This window comes from Balaenoptera musculus, chromosome 4 (assembly GCF_009873245.2).
Source record: "Balaenoptera musculus isolate JJ_BM4_2016_0621 chromosome 4, mBalMus1.pri.v3, whole genome shotgun sequence".
Lineage (NCBI taxonomy): Eukaryota > Metazoa > Chordata > Mammalia > Artiodactyla > Balaenopteridae > Balaenoptera > Balaenoptera musculus.
In genome coordinates, this window is record NC_045788.1 from 9,719,187 (window position 1) to 9,737,479 (window position 18,293).

The window sequence follows — 18,293 nt, forward strand, 5'->3', positions numbered from 1 at the left end:
TTGAGACCAAAAGTGCTCTCTAGAAAACCATCTTGTAGAGAACAGGTGCTCCACAAAGGAGAGGTTCTCAAAGTTTTGTGTGAGCAGCACACTTTCGAACAGTAAATCTTTCGAGCGCACCGGAAGGGATGAAAACGCTCAAAATCACACCAAACCGATCGTCAAAACTCCCAGCAAGGGGCTTCCCTGGTGGCACAGTGGTTGACGGTCTGCCTGCCAACGCAGGGGACACGGGTTTGAGCCCTGGTCTGGGAAGATCCCACATGCCACGGAGCAACTGGGCCTGTGAGCCACAATTACTGAGCCTGCGCGTCTGGAGCCTGTGCTCCGCAGCAAGAGAGGCCGCGATCGTGAGAGGCCCGCGCACCGCGATGAAGAGTGGCCCCCGCTCGCCGCAACTGGAGAAAGCCCTCGCACAGAAACGAAGACCCAACACAGCCAAAAATAAATAAATTAATTAATTAATTAAAAAAAAAAAAAAACAACTCCCAGCGATCATAACAGAGTAAGATGACGCCAGTGACCAACACTTCCTTCACCACTGTGTCAGCCCACCCCCCCCTCCTTCCAGGCCCGGCTCCTGATGTGTTCTCAGCACAGCCCAGGAAGGAGCCTGTCCTCCTGCTGTTCCAGCCAGCATCTCCCCCACCCCCCCACTCCACACCATCACACAGCTTGGGCCTCCACCAGGCCTCGCTGCGGCATCAGCACCCCACTGCAGCAAAAAGGTGTATTACATGTTGATCGACAGACAGCAGCAAACTATGAAAGGCAGTGTCCTAAACAGTGCAGAGTGAAGCAGCCTGTAAGTATCTAATTTTGATTAATTTTCACAATTGTGTAAATCAACTTATTTATTGAAGTATGATATACCTCTGGAAGTCAGGAGTGTGTACAGTTCAATGGATTTTCACAAAGTGGAACCACCCTCAGATCCAGCAACCAAAAATCAGTGACACCCAGAAGCCCCCTGGGTCCCCCCTCCCAGTCATGAGCCTTAAATGGGACCACTATTCTGACTTCTATCACCACAAATCAGTTTGTCTGTTTTGGAACTTTATATAAATGGAATCATACAATATGCATTCTTTTTGTGTCTCGTTTCTTTCCCTCAACATTATCTTGAGAGGCTAGAGCGGTACATGTAGCAGTCATCTGCTCTTTTTGTTGTTCCTGTCTGTCTGTCTGTCTTTTTTCTTCATAGTATTCCATTGTGTGATATGATTATTTTAAAAGATGAGCATTTGGGTTGTTTCCAGTTTGGGGCTCTTACAGTTAATGCTGCTACAAACATTCTTGTACATATCTTTTGATACACAAATGGACTAATTATCTGTTGGGTATACACCTAGGAAAAAATACAGTATGAACGAAACAATAGGCAAATAGATCAATCTAACAAAAGAGACTTCAGAACAAACCCACACATATAAAGTCACTTGATATATGACAAAGGGCTGATGCAGTGCAATAGGGAAAAATGATATTTTCAAATAAGTGGTGCTGGATTAATTAACTGGATATTTACATGGAAAGAAAAATCTTGACCCCTACCTCACACCACACACACAAATAAGTTCCAGACAGACTGCAGAGCTAAATTTGAAAAATAAAGGTTCTAGAAGTTAAATAAATGAATACCTTCATGGTCTCAAGCTAAGTTAAAATATCTTACACAAGACACGAAAAATGACAACCATAAAGGAAAATCCTGATAAACTGGATTTCACTAAAACTAAGACTTATTATTCATTAAGAGGTGCCCCTTAAGACAATGAAAAGACAAGTCACATACTAGGAGAAGAAATTTTCAATATACATATCACACAAAAGACATATCCAGAAAATGTAAAGAAGTCTCACAAATTAATTTTTTAAAATATAAAAACGTAATTTTTTTATATGGGCAAAAGACATGAATAGGCATTTTACAAAGGAGAATATACTAATGGCCAAGAAAACAAGAAAAGATGCTCAACATCATTCGTGATCAGGGAAATGCAACCTAAAAGCCACAGTGCATTACATAACCATCACAGATACAATTTAAAACCAACAAAAACCACTGACAATGCCAAGTATTAGGAAGCATTTAGAGCAACTAGAACTCACATAATCTGGTGGGTGTGTCAATTAGTTTTGTCAGTTAGGAAAAGCACACGATAATATTTACTGAAGCTGAATATACACATATCCTATAACATAGCAATTCAACTTCTGATACTATTTTAGTGCATAGAAAAAACATTTATGGGAATATACATAAACCAGAGAAAGCCCTGAAAGAATATATAGATCGTTTTCAACAAACCACCAAAAACTCCAAAGACAAACACATCCGTTAAACCCTCATTACATCAGGAATTCTATCAGTTCCGATATGAAAACCTCTGAATGATTCTATTGGTATTTAATATAATCTACTAGCATGGATTAATAGCAATAAAAATCTAAGCAACTTGCTGTATTTCCTCCAAGAATAACCATTAAACCATTTTAAGTATTTTAAAAATTACATCTACTTATGCTCACAGGGTATCAGAGCTTAGAAGGAAGATGAAAAATAAAGAGTAGCAGGAAACCATGTGGAGAGAGTCATACAGCTTGTGATTCTAATGGTAGCTGCAAACGAGGTCGCTTATCCCTCTGTGGCCACACTAATTGGTCAAAAGCAACAGAAGCCGCATCAGCAATGTTCATAAAAACAGGCTCCCCCTGCCTGGGCATTTTCAATTTAGAGAGCAGACACCTGCTACCCATCAGTCTCTCACGAGACAGGACTCGTGCCAACCACCACTATGTTATTTGGTTTGTTCTTAATCTTTACTATTTATAAACAGAGGCTTCAGAGTACATGCGTGCACAAGTGTAGCATGTGTACCCATGTAGCTATCTATAGCCAAAAAAACAAATTCTCAAAAATAGCTGTTTGGAAGACCACATCTTGTGCTATTAATACTCACATACTGCAGTATTACATAACAATTTTTTTCCAATTCTGCTATGCTAATATGCAAATAAATGAACTCAACCATAGCTAGGAGCTAGCTGTACTGATCAGTATGGCCTTGCCTCTCTATAACTACGAAAGAATTTTGCATGATCTCTTTCTGTTCTAAAAATCCCATGAATCTACATGATTAATCACTTTTAAATCCAGCTGCCTGGTTTCTGGGATAGTAATATCTGCTATTTCCAAATCAGTATATTTAGCATACTCCAAGAAGATACCTCAATACTGAACTCATAGTAATGTGTTGAAGGCATAAACATATTCTATAATTTTATAATTATTTGACAATTCCAAAACAAAGTAGGGATAGATACTATCAGAAAAAACTCACCTGAAAACAAATTGTTACTATTACCTGCTTTACTCTCCAGGACCCTAAAGAGTGTAAATCAAATTTTGTTAAAAAGAAACAAAAATGGGAAATGATTCCCTCCTGAAAAGCTTTGAAATCCATCAAAGGAGAGCAGAGAGGACAAAACCCTGGTTTTGTCCAGGGTAAATCCGGACTACGCTGGGCAAACCAAGACATATGGGTGCTTGGTGCAATAAAACTAATGTCCAGTGCTCTCTGATTACTGAAGTGGGGCTATTAAGATATGAGCTCCGTTGTACTGACGCATCAGATTTAGAAAGGCACCAGAACAAAAATCATTCGTGAAGCATCTTCAGAATAAGTCTGAGAAACTTATCTGGGTACATTCTTTCAGTCTCAAAAGATAAACTTTCAAAATGGGGATAGCAGTGTTAGTGATCTCCAATTCAAACGAAGCTAAATGAGTTTGCTCATCTCAGGATCAACTCTAAATAAGAGAAACTAAACATACTAGGGACTGCTTATTGAGTATTTACTACAGGCCACACACTGCTCTGAATATTCCACACACATCATCTCATTTAATCTCCTTGACAATGTTATAAGGGGGATTTCACTATCTCTGTTTTAGAGATGGGTTAACTAGACACACAGACTTAAATATCTTGCCCAAGGTCAATAGGAAGGAAGAGAGGGAGCCAGAATCTGATCCAAGCACCGAACTTCACACCCTCTAGTTTTCCCACCAGTATTCTTCCCCCTGAATAATCCAGACATGCAACGTGTGTCCTGAGGACAGACCAAGACCCCACCGTACAGGCACACCTCAGAGATACTGGGGGTTTGTTCCAGACTGCCTCGATAAAGCAAATATCGCAATAAAGAGAATCACACGAATTTTTTGGCTCCCAGTGCATATAAAAGTTGTGTTTATACTATACTGTAGCTTACTAAGTGGGCAAAAGCATTGTGTCTAAAAAAGCAATATACATACCTTCATTTTAAAATACTTTATTGGTTGAAGAAGAAAAAGCTAACCATCATCTGAGCCTTCAGTGAGTTGTAATCTTCTTGCTGGTGGAGGGTCTTGCCTCGATGCTGATGGCTGCCAACTGATCAGGGTGGTGGCTGCTGAGGGCAGGGGTGGTTGGCAGTTTCTTAAAATATGCCAGCGATGAAGTCTGCCCCATCAACTGACTCTTCCTTTCACGAACGATTCCTCTGTAGCATGCAGTGCTGTTTGATAGCATTTTACCCACAGTAGAACTTCTTTCAAAATTGGAGTCACTCTTCTCAAACCCTGCCAGTACTTCATCAACTAAATTTGTATAATATTCTAAATCCTCTGTTGTCATTTCAACAAGCTGCACAGCATCTTCACCAGGAGTAGTTTCCATCTCAAGAAACCACCTTCTCTGCTCATCCGTAAGAAGCAACTCCTCATCCATTCAAGTTTTATCATGGGATTGCAGCAATTCAGCCACATCTTCAGGCTCCACGTCTAAGTCTAGTTCTCTTGCTGTTTCCACCACATCTGCAATTACTTCCTCCACTGAAGTCTTGAACCCCTCAAAGACATCCATGAGGGTTGGAATCAACTTCTTCCAAACTCCTGTTAACGTTGATATTTTGACCTCTTCCCATGAATCATGAACGTTCTTCATGGCATCTAGAATGGTGAATCCTTTCCAGAAGGTTTTCAATTGAGCTTGCCCAGATCCATCAGCGGGATCACTCTCTATGGCACCTATAGCCTTACGAAATATATTTCTTAAATAATAAGGCTTGAAAGTCGAAATTATACCTTGGTCCATGGGCTGCAGAATGGATGTGGTGTTGGCAGGCATGAAAACAACATGTATCTCGTTGTGCATCTCCCTCAGAGTCCTTGGGTGACCAGGTGCGTTGTCACTGAACAGTCATATTTTGAAAGGAATCTTCTTTTTCTGAGCAATAGGTCTCAACAGTGGGCTTAAAATATTCAGTAAACCATGTTGCAAGCAGATGTGCCATCATCCAAGCTTTGCTGTTCCATTTACAGAGTACAGGCAGAGTAGATTCAGCATAATTCTTAAGGGTCCTGGGGTTTTCAGAATGGTAAATGAGCATTGACTTCAACTTCAAGTCTCCAGCTGCATTAGCCCCTAACAAGAGAGTTAGCCTGTCCTTTGAAGCTTTGAAGCCAGGCATTGACTTCTCCTCTCTAGCTATGAAAGTCCTAGATGGCATCTTCTTCCAATAGAAGGCTGTTTCATCCACATTGAAAAATCTGCTGTTTAGTGTAGCCATCTTCCTGAATTACCTTGCCTGGATCTTCTGGATAACTTGCTGCAGCTTCTTCATTAGCACTTGCTGCGCTTCACCTTGCACTCTGATGTCACAGAGATGGCTTCTGGCCTTAAATCTCATGAACCAACATCTGCTAAGCTTCGAACTTTTCTTCTGCAGCTTCCTTGCCTCTCTCAGCCTTCACAGAACTGAAGAGAGTTACGGCCTTACTCTGGACTAGGCTTTGGTTTAAGGGAATGTGGTGGCTGGTCTGATCGTCTCTCCGGACCACTCAGACTTTCTCCATGTCAGCAATAAGGCTGTTTCGCTTTCTTACCATTGGTGTGTTCACTGGGGCAGCACTTCTAATTTCCTTCAAGAACTTTTCCTTTGCATCCAGAACTTGGCTAACTGTTTGGTGCAAGAGGCTTAGCTTTCAGCCTATCTGGGTTTTCGACATGCCTTCCTCAGTAAGCTTAATCATTTCTAGCTTTTGACTTAAAATGAGAAAAATAAATAAAATGAGAGATGTGTGACTCTTCCTTTCACTTGAACACTTAGAGGCCATTGCAGGGCTATTAACTGGCCAAATTTCAACATTGTTGTGTCTCAGGGAACAGGGAGGTGACAGCAGTCAGAACATACACAAAATTTATCAATTAAGTTCGTCTGACATGGGTTCACCACGGTTCGTGGTGCCCCTAAATGATTACAATAGTAACATTAAAGATCCCTGATCACAGATCACCATCACAAACATAATAACAAGGAAATATTTTGAAATACTGCGAGAATTACCAAAATGTGACACAGAGACACGAAGTGAGCAAATGCGGTTGGAAAAATGGCGCCAACAGACTTGCTCGACGCGGGGTTGCCAGAGACCTTCAATTTGTAAAAAGCGCACTATCTGTGAAGTGCAATAAAGCGAACCACAATAAAAGGTGGTCTGCCTGTACAGCCCAGCTGAGATTACTACCTAGAACAAGTTTTACCTAATCCCCCGCCATGTGACCAAGCACCTGCGGCCAGCAGGGCCTCCCACCTGCCCTCCTCTGCCCTTCGGAGACAGGTAGGTGCCAGGCGTCCTGCCAGCAGACTGGGCCACTCACACAATTGTTGCTAAAGCTCAATGTAAGTCATTATATGCTCTGAGCCCCCTAAAGCTATGGGATTATTCTGCCACAAGGAACATAGGTCCCACTGAAACCCCCCTGGGGGTTCCGACTTGTCTGAGTCACTACTAACACCCATGCCGGGTACGACCCTCTCGATTCACCATTATCAATGGCAGAGAAAAGCCGGCCAGGCAGCTTGCACAGTTTCAGATCCTGTGGCCCACCGGTAAAAATATATGAATATCCCCTGTACTACAGAATCCATTAATTTGAAATAAAAAGTAAGTAGCTAAACCAATCTGGAGGTCTGGTAGACAAGCAAGTAATGACAGACAAAATTTAGCATTAATAAGGAACAGAGCATCTATTTTTGGACACATGTATAAAATAGAGCCTGAAGGGAAAACGTGAATATTCACAATTCATTTATACCTGCATTTAGGCTGCAGATAGCACTGCCCTATTTTGTTGAATTCTGAGGCATGGGGAACTTAAGCATTAAAAAAAGCAAAAGCAAAAGCAAAAAAGAGCAGTCTCGTTTAGACCCCTTACAGAGCACACAGAACTATGAAAGGAACGGAACAGATTCTGGGAGAGAGCATTCTAAGAAACTAACTCGAGAGGCCAAGATAGGCAATTTAAAAAATAATAATAAACAATTTCCTGTCAGTTGTCTATTTGGACCTGGTGAAAAGCACCACAAGTCAAGCATAACTGTTTGGAGGGGAGGTTGGAAGACAGGGAAGAGAAGAAGCAAAAGGGGTAAGTAATTTTTAGGGTCTGAAAGTGAACACCCCCTAATGACTTCTGAAACTGAACTCTGAAGTGTGACGAAAGCTCTCTGAGTGGCTGAGACCCGCGGCCCTGCGCCCGCCTTGCAGCAGTTGTCAAGCGTGGACTCCTTCCCATGCATCAGTACAAAGCCAAGTGGAGACTTGCTGATTGGCTACCAGAGTTTTCTGAGCTAAATGACCAAGGCTGCCTGTTTAACCAGACAAATTCACTCTGTGATCCAGTTACTGTTGGTTGAATATTCATGGTATGCCCACAGGTTTGCTGGGTGTACAGCTGTCTCCCCCGAGCCCCCATTCAGAAAAAAAAGTCTAAAGTCAAATGCAGATATTATTCTTAACATAAAATTCAGAAAACGGTGATTGAGTGCTTGCTTTCTGTGCAGAACTGATAAATACAGCCCAGCTTTGGCCTGCAAAGAGTCTACTTCATTTACACCATAATGTACATTTTAACTATTTTGTTTAAATATGCATAATAGATGTGAAAAGCCTGCTAGTTCCCCATGATGCAGTGCTCAGCATCAAGACGTGGGGAATCTATGTTGGTGAAAAGTTAGTAAAAGCATTTCCCCTACACACCGTAATACTATAATAAGGACAGCAGTGATATTAAGAAAACTAAGGGCTGCCACCTTGGACAAGGTCAAACTTTTGGTCCCAGTGAAGCCAGAGTCTCTAGTCAGGCAGCCATAACAGGTGACTAGACAGCTGCCTGGCTATATTATCTGCCAACTTCTTCTGCCAGAAGAAATTGAGATTCTTTTTTTCCCTTCAGTATCTCCCACATTTAAAGGGGAAAACCAAATCTGGTGTTCCAAACCACCAATGCTTCCTTAAGTATACAAAAAAATTAACACTGCCAGTGTAATGTGGGGGTCAGTGGAGTGCCCAAGCGGGGTACAACAACCAGCTCCAGCACCCTGGACAAGCAGTTGACCCCTCTGAACTTGGGGTTTTCTTCAGCCTCCATGGCTGGTGCAACACCAGGTCACAGACTCAAGTTAAACACTTTTCATGTGTTTTGCACATAGTAAGTGCTTAATAAACAGTGGCTGCTGTCATTACTTTTAAATACCAAAATAGTATAATGGCTATACTTCCAACTTATTTTTTTTAAATATCCAAATCAATAGTTGTTATGGTCTGGGGATAGGGGGCAGGGAAGGCTGCAAAGAGACTGGGAGAATTTTTTGAGATGATAGAATCGTTCTAGATCTTGGTTGTGGTAGTGGTTACATGACTTACATGTGTTTGTCAAATTCCATAGAACTAGACACCAACAGGAGTGAATTGTATTTTATGCAAATTAAATCACCTCTCTTAATGTACCATCCAAAATATTTAATTAGCTTTGACTAAAGTAAACCATCCAAACTAATAGACATTTTAACTTCATTTATTTCAAAACTTAAAAAGAAATCTAAGGCTTAAAATGTTACTTCATATTTTTAGACCAAGCTCCTGAATTAAAGGATAGAGCTATTTGTAAAAAATGAATGCCATCTGAACAGCTAACCAAATTAACTGTTTCAAAATAAAGCGTGGACTGTATTGAATGGTGTGATGAAATGAAATATGGAAAGAGAAAATGAAAGTGATGTTTTCGTTTACTAGATTACTAAAGATGACAAACATAATGGCTTCTCCCCTAAAAATCTAGTCATAGGCCTTTGAGAATAATCTAAAAAGTGTAACACTATTTTCAGTAAGCTAAGGAAAAGTAGAAAAGTCTGGTGATGAGTTCCATGATTTATTTTTCTTCTCAAGGTACTTAGAAAGGTCCTACCAGGCTGCTCACCCTGAATTTCCATCAACACTCTTACCATAACCAAGGAGCTCTTTTAGTATGGATCTGTGCATCTATTTTGGCAGAAAATGTAGTTTTACAATTTACAATTTCTTACTCAACACCACATTTACAAAACAGATGGAGTTCCAAAGAAATAATTTTAAATAAGGAATATCATTCCAGTCAGCCTACAGTGGATTTCTGCACGTCCTGCACCTCAGCAATAGTCCCCCTTTTTTGCCCACTGTTTATCCCATTTCTGCTGTTATTTCTCTCTCTGATTTGGGGATCCCCACCTAAGAGGAAGGTCAAGACTGTAATGAACTAGGAAACAGGCATAGCGGGACACTGCAACTAATGCAACCCCGTGAACACCAGCCTCTGATCCTTAGAGAGCATGCACTCTCCGTGCCATGCCCTGAAGTCCCCCATCATCACCATGCTCACTAATCTATTCCCGCCTCTCCCCTTCCATCACCTGGCTGCATTCATCCCTTTATTCAAAAGAAACCAAAGAAAGATGTCACCACTGCTTTTTCACATGGGCTCCTGCTAAGCTGTTTATTATATTTTAACAAAAGTGAAATGTAATTCTGCCATTCGTGTGACAAAAATACCTGTGCACTATTTGCTGCTTTATGAAAGTTGGTATTAAAGTAAAAGATCTCTTTATTCTATTACACTATTAACTTGATGCTGTCATGTCTTTAGAAAATGCCACACTAAATTTCTAAAATCTTGATCCCTCAAGACGCCAGCTGAAAGGGAGTAAATACCAAGTAATTACCTATTTAAATATAGCATACTCCTTCCCTAAAATCCAGGCTTGATCAACTTTCAACACTATTTCCATAGTTTTAAAGGGTGATTAAGAAAATGCACATTGAAAATAGAGGCAAGGAAAAGGAGTCAAGTCATCTTAGGAGATACAAGACAATAAATAAGATATGAGACTGGTAAATCCCAATGAGCCATTTTAAAAATTAAAAGAACTTAGAGAAAACATGTACTTCCTTATCATTTGTCCATTCATTCAGGAAGCAAGCACGTGTCATTCCTCACAATGTATATCTAGGGATACAACTGCAAACAAGGGACCAACTGCCTTCATTAGAAAGAAGAAAAGTGACGAAGATATCTGGGAAAGTTTCAAAATTCCAGTGATTTCTGAATTATTAATCATTTCCCCATGTGCTTCTAGCATCTTCAATGAAGAAATGATATCTACCAACAAGTTCTCAATTCCACATGTCAGAAATGTTGGCAAACCATCCTTCTTCCTAACCTCCCATGAATGCAAAATTAAAACAGATGCTGTTGTAATTAAATAAGTTACACTGTGAACCACATGTAGACAACAATTAAATCTGAATTTTTTTTTTAAAAAGTGCAAAAACAGGCCCTTCAAAAAAATTGAGGGAGAGGAGTTAAAATGTGGTCAGCTTGTATCTTCTCTGGAATTTTCACGTCAGATTTCATTAACACCGCGGTGCAAAATCACCACAAATACCTAGTAACCAATAAAAACAGTTATGACACATAACTCTGTCAATGGGAATTGAGTACCACGCACGGTTGAAAGCAACTTCCATGGCAACATAAGCGACAGAGTAGAAGAAAACGTAAGTCACTAAAAGCTAGGTAGGCAGGCAGCAAAAACCTCTTTTGCTTTCCTTAGTTAAACTCTAAACGCCTGCTGCAGATAGTTAATACACTTGATCTTTAAGCCCTCCAACTGTGCCCTTGCTCAGACATAAACCGGGCCAACAGATGACAAAGCGAAAAGCAGTTTCACAACTGCTTGTTACATACAGTAGCAAGGTTGTATATTTCACTAGGTAACTGCAGAGGCTGATAATACCATCAGACACTACATGCTACTCAGAAGGTTTCTGTAGGTCCAATTAAATGTCAAATACCACCAGTGCCAATTCTCTTCACTGTGGCCCGTTCTGCTCTCCCTCTCCCACTGATGATCTGCCACAGGAAGGTGGGGGCAGCCGTGTCAGGGTGCTTTGCTGCTCACTGCCCTGGTGACCTCTCAGTCTTCAGACAGCAACATTTTCATATTTGTTCCAAACTTGAGCAGATAGAGCTAGCCCTTCCTAAGGCTCTGCTCTTCTTAGCTCATCAATTTTTTTTTTTTTTCACTTCATGTCAGGAGAAATATGTTTGCACTGCAGACCAAAATGTAATATTAGAACGAAACCACCACAAACTCAGGAGTTCCTTATATTACTCCTGGAGTTTAAAATTCACAAAACAATCGCTGACTTCCTTTTGCTAAATAACCCCAGGCAAAAGATAGCAAAACCAAGCAAACTGCCCAAAAGAACTTCCACAGAGCTGGAGGCCTGCCTACTGCAGCAAGGAAAAGATTAAACCGTGCAGGACTGTAATCTCTCAGCGCCTCTGAGCCTAAGAAAGCTGAAATGGGCATTTATGTTCAGAAACCTACTCCATTTCTCCGTGAGGCTGAGTGACCTGGGACTTTTTTGCACCCTCTGAGTCCAACCGTTTGCAAGAGGCAACTATAGAGCGATCAGAAGAAACCTATTAAATAACTGGGATTTTTAAGAAAATGTTTTCACATGATAACTGTTTTCAACATACAATGGAAACCTTGCAGGGAGTCTGTTACCAGCCGAGGCTACCACAGGAGAGCGTGCCCTGCCAAGCAGGTACAGGCCATCATTCCAGGCCAATCCTGGGAGAGGTGACATCCCTAAGTTCCACGGCGGATGTCTGAGCACAGCTCCCTGCACATTCAGGACCACCTCTCCATTCTTCCCAAATGCCATATACACCCAATCCCCGCTCAACCACCCCAAGCACCAGCGCACCCCTGGTTCCCGTTAGCAGGGGGCTCCTCGTACACCCCCCCTCCTGCCACCACTACTCCCCTCTCGGGGGAAGAGCCCCCGCGGACGGCGGGGGGCGGGCGACGGGTGCCCCTCTCCCACCTACCTTGATGATGCTGCTCCGGCGCGGCAGGCCGCCCGGCTTGCTCTCCCGGGGGAGGGGGCAGGCGGCCGGGCCGGGGGTCGCGGCGAGCGCGGCGCCGCGGGGGCCCCTGGCGGGGCTGGCCTGGGCTTCGTCCGCGGACACGCCGAGGCTGCAGTCTCCGTTGGAAACCCCGGCGCTGTCATAGCGCGCCCGCCCGTGGCCGAGGCGCCCTCCGCCGCCGCCGCCTTCCCCGGCCCCGGCTCTCAGGGCGCCCTTGGCCGCGAGGACCGGGCCCGGGGAGGTGGGCAGGGCCCCGCCGGCGGCGCCCCCCCGGCCGCACTCCGCCATGGGCGCCCCGCGACCCGCCAGCACAAAGCCGCGTCCCCGCGTCCCCGCGTCCCCGCCGCCTCGGGCCGCGCGGCCCCTCCTCCTCTCCTCCTCCCGCCGCCGCCTCGGCCGCTTCTTCCGCCTTTTTTTTTTTTTTTTTTTTTTTTTTTTAATTTAGATGTGCTGTTGGTTTCGAGCTCGCCTCGCTCACGGTTACAGTCGCGGCAGCAGGATTCTCGGAAGATTCCTGCAGGGGGAGAAGAGAGACACAGTCAGCGCGGCGGCGGGGCCCGGGGCCCGGCACCCGGGAGGGAAACACGCCCGGCACACGCGCCGCCGCGGGCGCCACAAATACCGCGCGGCCGGGGGCGCCGGAACGGGGCGCCCTCCCCGGGGGAACGGGGCGCCCACCGCGGGGCTCAGGGCACCCACCGCGCGGGCACCGGGCGTCCCGCTCGGGCTCGGGGAAGCGGCGGGCGCCCAGACGCTCCCCGGCCACGCGGAGGCGCCGCCCGAGGCTCTCGCGGCCCCGGGCGGGCGGGTGGCGACGCCGGGGTCTCCCGGGATCCCAACTCCCCAGGGGCTGTCGCGCGCCGGGCCCGCCACGTACCCCCGGGTCCCCGCCGAAGCCGGCGGCGCCGGGTAAGCGCACGGCGGGCAGGGCGGCCGTGACTCGCCCACCCCGCCGCCGCCGCCTCCTCCCGGGCTCGGCGCTGCCCCCTACAGGCCGCGGGGACCCTCCCCTGCCGCCGCGGGCCACCCGGCTCCCGCTCTTGGTCGCCGCCGTCGCGGCTGCTCCCGCTGGGCCGGCTCATCGGGCCGCAGGAACCTCGCTGCCCAGCGGACGGCGACGGCGGCGGCCGCGGGTCCCGGGAGGCTCCCCGCCTCCCTAGAGATTTGGCAACTTCCAGTCACCCGCCGGCGCCCCGAGGAGCAAAGACAGCGCAGGCCGCGGGCCGCACGATGGTCCCGGGCTCTGGGCTCCGCCGCTGCGCCCCATCCTACCCCGCCCCGCGCGCGGGACTCGTTCCGCTCCCGCCCAGCTCCGGAGGAGGCCCTCCGGACGTTCCCCTCTGGGCTCCCCTCGTGGGTCAGACCCACTTCACATACAGAAGCTAATTCCGTTCCTTTGGGCTCCTGAACTGTGAATCTGTGAATTGATTCAACTAGTTGCAAGGATGCTGGGGCCCGGGGGAGGGGGCGGCGAGAGGTGAGGAGCAGAGGACCTCGTTAGAGCCTGTTCTGAGCCCTCTGAGTCGTCCTCCAGGGATTTATCACCAGCGTCCCTCCCTCCCAGTGTCCTTCCGCCAGTGTCCCGCCGCCAGCCGGTCCAGCCCTCTGCAGACCGCGCCCTAGGTCAGGCTCATCTTTTGGGGCAGGATCCTACTTGGATCACTGCAGCCGGTCCCTCTGGTTCTTCCTTCTTCCTCCGTCCTCCCTCCCCCAATGCTTCAGGTAGAGTGACCAGCCTAAAAACCCTGATCATGTCGTTCCCCCGAGCAAATACCTTCCCTGGCTCTCCACCCTTGGAGCCAGACGTGGCCCCATCTCCGCATGTTGGTACCCGAGGCCGCACCCAGCCTGGCCCCACCCACCTCTCCATCCCAGGATCCCTGGCTCCAGCTTCCAGCCTTTCTCTAGCACCCCAGCTCTTCTCCAACTAGTGTGTTTCCCTTTCCGGGAATGCGCTTCCCGCAGGGCGCGAAGGAGAAACTGACAGTCCGCTGGGGGGTGAACTTAAAGACCCTGCTTTCATCAGCATGATGTTGTAGCAAACTGCCAAGCAGCCTCAGAGGAAACGAGCTTTACATACATATACACACCCGCCCTTGCCTCTGAAGCAACTTCAAATACCTTTGTGTTATTCTCGGGGTGTTTTAATTCCTCTGATCTGTGGATTCATGTTTTTGTAACCCATCAGACAAGCTTTTATCCATCTCTTGCCAACCTGGGCCTACACGCTAACAGACATATTTTCACATCGATGGACAACAATGTTCTAATATTTTATTCAGTCCCATCCCTCTTTCTTTCTTCCTTCCTTCCTTTCTTCCTTCCTTCCTTCATTCCTTCCTTCCTCCCTTCCTTCCTTCCTCCCTTCCTTCCTTCCTTTCTTCCTTTTCTTTCTTCCTTTCTTTTTCTAGTTTGGTTCAATTTTTTTTCTGTCTTGTGATATTTTTGCAGGAAAATATATTCAAATAATCCAAATCAGGCCTTATCAAATTTATAGTCATAGTAGCCAGTGACTATGCTGTGGGGAGGAAATGAAGAATGCTAGGCCTTTATCCTCAAAGTCCTCTAATTTTGATATTTTAATAAACGCCTGGAGATATTTCTGCCTTTTCCTGCATTTACCAATCACTAGTAATATGCTATGAGAGTCATACATCCTGCAGCTTGTACCATGAGTTTCCTGGGGTGAGTGGGGACATATAGAGATTTAAACCTCCAGGATGCTTTTTTATAAAACCAGCATCTGATTCTCCTAATGCTTTCCAAAATGAGCACCTATCCATCTCCCTCTGGACTCCCAACAGGTCAAACCAGGGAGTCTTCGTTGAAATACACTTGGCATTTAAATTAAAATGTTTCCCAAAGCATCTTGGCAGACCTGTGACTAACGATGCCAGAAGCCCAAGGCCTGTGCCAGTTTCCTTTTTATCCCCCTAAGTGCTTGTCTCCCACAGGTCACACGCCTGCAGATGTTATAGCTGTACTTCTGCATCACACAAACACCCAGGCTGTAGGTACCATCTCTCCTGTGTGGTGACGGGAAGCAGCATGTGCCTCTGACATGTGCAGTGCTCAGCCCCCAGCAGGCTTTTTTAATAGCTGAACTCAGACTTTTTTCATCACAAGCAACACAGTAAGCAGTTGTTCCTCCTCCTTCCTGCTTGTTTCTCTGCAGTTACTAAGTGATTGCTTTCCATTTCTCCTATTCCGTGAACAGTGTTATTGAAGAAATTGTAAATATTTTGCCAAAATTCTTGCTGAAATGTTTTCACAGCATTGTAAAATTCATAGAAGTTTGACTTCGAAAGAGGGCCAAAATATCATAGTCATCCCTCAGCAAATACTGTCTAGTGGTTCCTTCAGTTGACTTTTCAGAGTTGGGCAATAAGAGATAGGCAAGACATTAATAAAATGCTCATTCTGCATAACTCCATGGTGCTTATGCCAGTTTATTATCTCTGTATTCCAATGGTAAGATGCTGATGAATCATTTGTTCATAATGTTTAAAGTAAATAAATACCTCTAAAAATCTCATTAATTTTTATCATGCCATCAATACAGAGCTGTATCTCTTTTAAGTTTTCTTCATATTTCATTCTGCCTCAGCTTTTAATCATTATTGTCACCCTTGACTGCGCGATCTTCTGTTTGTTTATATCTTAAATACGGTGCCTCGAACATGAGCCATTCAGGCTCCCTGGTCCATAATAAGCTTCCTGCAGCCTCCCAAAATAACACTGACGCTGTTTACCGACTTCTTGCCGTCACTGATATCCTTGTAGGTTATGAATTCATATCTAGTTTCCAGTTCGCAGCCTCTAACCTTACGACTCTAAATTTTTCCGACTCACTGAACACTTGGCCTTCAAATTATTTTTTCCCTCAGTGTGTGATGACAATTTCCATTTCTCAGACCTCCATCTCATTTTATTTCTGTATTTCTTTCAAGATGCAGTACAACCTCTGAGGCTTCATATTCGACTGCTCCCCATGTTTAAAGTGAGCGCTAACTAGGGCAGAAAGTAGAAGACCAAAATGCTTTAAGGAAATACCAGATTATATCAATGTACTGGTCCACACTGGCTACCCATTTGCTTCCTGAGTTAATCCTAGATGTTGATTTTAATCTATCATGCTCCTAAGGGTTGGATTATGTGTATTTTATCATGAGCCTCAACAAGAAATATGTAGCAGTTCTCTTTCTTCCTGGGCACCCGTGAGGCAAGTTAGACCTGCAAAAAGCTTTCATTTTCATATTCTTCTTCTCCTCTGACACTAAAGATCCTTCACCCATTTTCCTTGGATCTACCTTACACGTGTATATAGCTGCCAAGAAGTTAGGCACTCAGGGAATTACATCGACGATTTCCAGCCACCGAGGAACCACTGCATGAATTCATTAAATTGTTCTCAGTGGCTCAGTGGCTCTCAGGAGTTAGGTAGCACTTTGAGGGAATCTATTAATTACCGGAGATTCAGTAAGATCATTCTATTAGCAAAAGTAACAATATGATTTACTCTAAAAATTACTGTTGCTTATCATACCACTTTTATAAACTCTCATGTATTTGATTTTACTTCCACTATTATTTTATTACAGGAGTCACTGCAAACTCACATGCCTATAGGAGCCGGGTGGATAATGTAACGAGTACAGCTGGAAGGATTTGTTTCCTAATAGCATCACAATTTATAGTTTTCAACAGTGGCATATTTGCATATCAAATACAGAGGAATACTCTTCCTGATTCATCTTTGGTTTTCCAATTTTTGAAAGTGCCTTGGTTATAAGAAATATTTCACTTCCCTCCTAATTCTAAGAAAGACACCATGAACGGCCAGGTGTGAGGCAGCAATACAGAGTGGTGGGGACTCAGATAACCTGCTGAGGAATCTTACTGCTGCCGAGAGGAAATCCTGGCCCCGTGCTGCCTGGATCATCTTGTTCTTTCAGAGAAGCCAAAAATCTAGAATATAAAACTTGATATTGTGTTAGTGCATTCTCTTAAGAGGACACCCACAAAGTGAGGTCTCCACGTATAGTTCCTTTATAAGGTCTACAGAGAGGCTTATTCTTTCCTACCCTAGCTCCTAACTGCATGATAAGCAAAGCGTAGCAAATGCCTCCCAAATCTGGTATTTATTTGGGCCTCATCAATCTGAGTTTCAAGAACAGATTTCTTTTCTGGAGTGCAAGAAGTCTGATGACTACATCATTTTCTGCGTCCCAACGTGGGATGGATGGCTCCCAACCTACTTCCCTTCATCTAACCACTCGCACATCCCAGCCCTGGAACTATTTTATCTCGGAAATCTGAAAGTCAGAAACCTATTGTCTAGCCAACAACTCTGCCCTTTCATCAGTCCCATTCCCTTACTTCCCCCAGACGCACCTGCCAGCCTCAGCAAGACCTGTACTTCTCTCACCCCACCCAACTCTCTCAGTCCATCAGCACTCCTGTCTGTACTTTTTCCCTACCCAGCCTGGACCTCATGACCAAGACTTTCAACCACATTCTCACCAGCAGCCCAGGCCCTTCTATACTTTGCCAATCTATACTTCGCATGAATCCAACCATGACTTTCTCCCGACATGTCCCAGGCTGCCACTCTGCTGGAGAAAAAGAATCATAGCTCTGCTGACTGGACAGGTGTATGATTTCCGGGGTCAGTGGGAACTTTGATGCTCTTAAAGCAATCTATTACCCTTTGCTAACTGGCTCCAATTTCCATTCTCCAAACTATTCCTCTCCAAATCCCAACTAACCCACTGCCCCTCCATCTTAGCAATAGTCCTACGATTCTATTTCACGGAGACAATAAAATATCAGTACATCAAGAAATAAACTGCTTTAACTTTTCCTTCATCCCATTTATCCTTACCTAACCGACCACTACTGTGGCTTAGGCTAACCTCACATCAGAAACCATCTATGAATGATTGTATGATTATTGGACTCTCCTGATTTGATTGTTTTTTGGGGGGGGGGA

General features: G+C 44.9%; 1 protein-coding gene and 1 long non-coding RNA gene across 2 annotated transcripts in view; both read right to left on the bottom strand.

Annotated features, from left to right (window-relative positions):
- Nucleotides 1-12,604, bottom strand: part of PLCL2 (phospholipase C like 2) — a 191,041-nt gene extending 178,437 nt beyond the window's left edge. The window contains exon 1 of the mRNA XM_036849869.1: nucleotides 12,263-12,604. Within this exon, the coding sequence (XP_036705764.1) occupies nucleotides 12,263-12,589 (327 nt within the window). The 5' untranslated portion in view covers nucleotides 12,590-12,604. The remainder of the gene's footprint in view (nucleotides 1-12,262) is intronic.
- A 137-nt stretch (nucleotides 12,605-12,741) lies between these two features.
- LOC118894868 lies at nucleotides 12,742-13,581 on the bottom strand. The gene is made up of 2 exons (XR_005019772.1): nucleotides 13,179-13,581; nucleotides 12,742-12,815 (listed from the first exon to the last, which is right to left on the bottom strand). It is a non-coding gene; the product is annotated as an uncharacterized LOC118894868 (long non-coding RNA).
- Nucleotides 13,582-18,293: the final 4,712 nt, after the last annotated feature.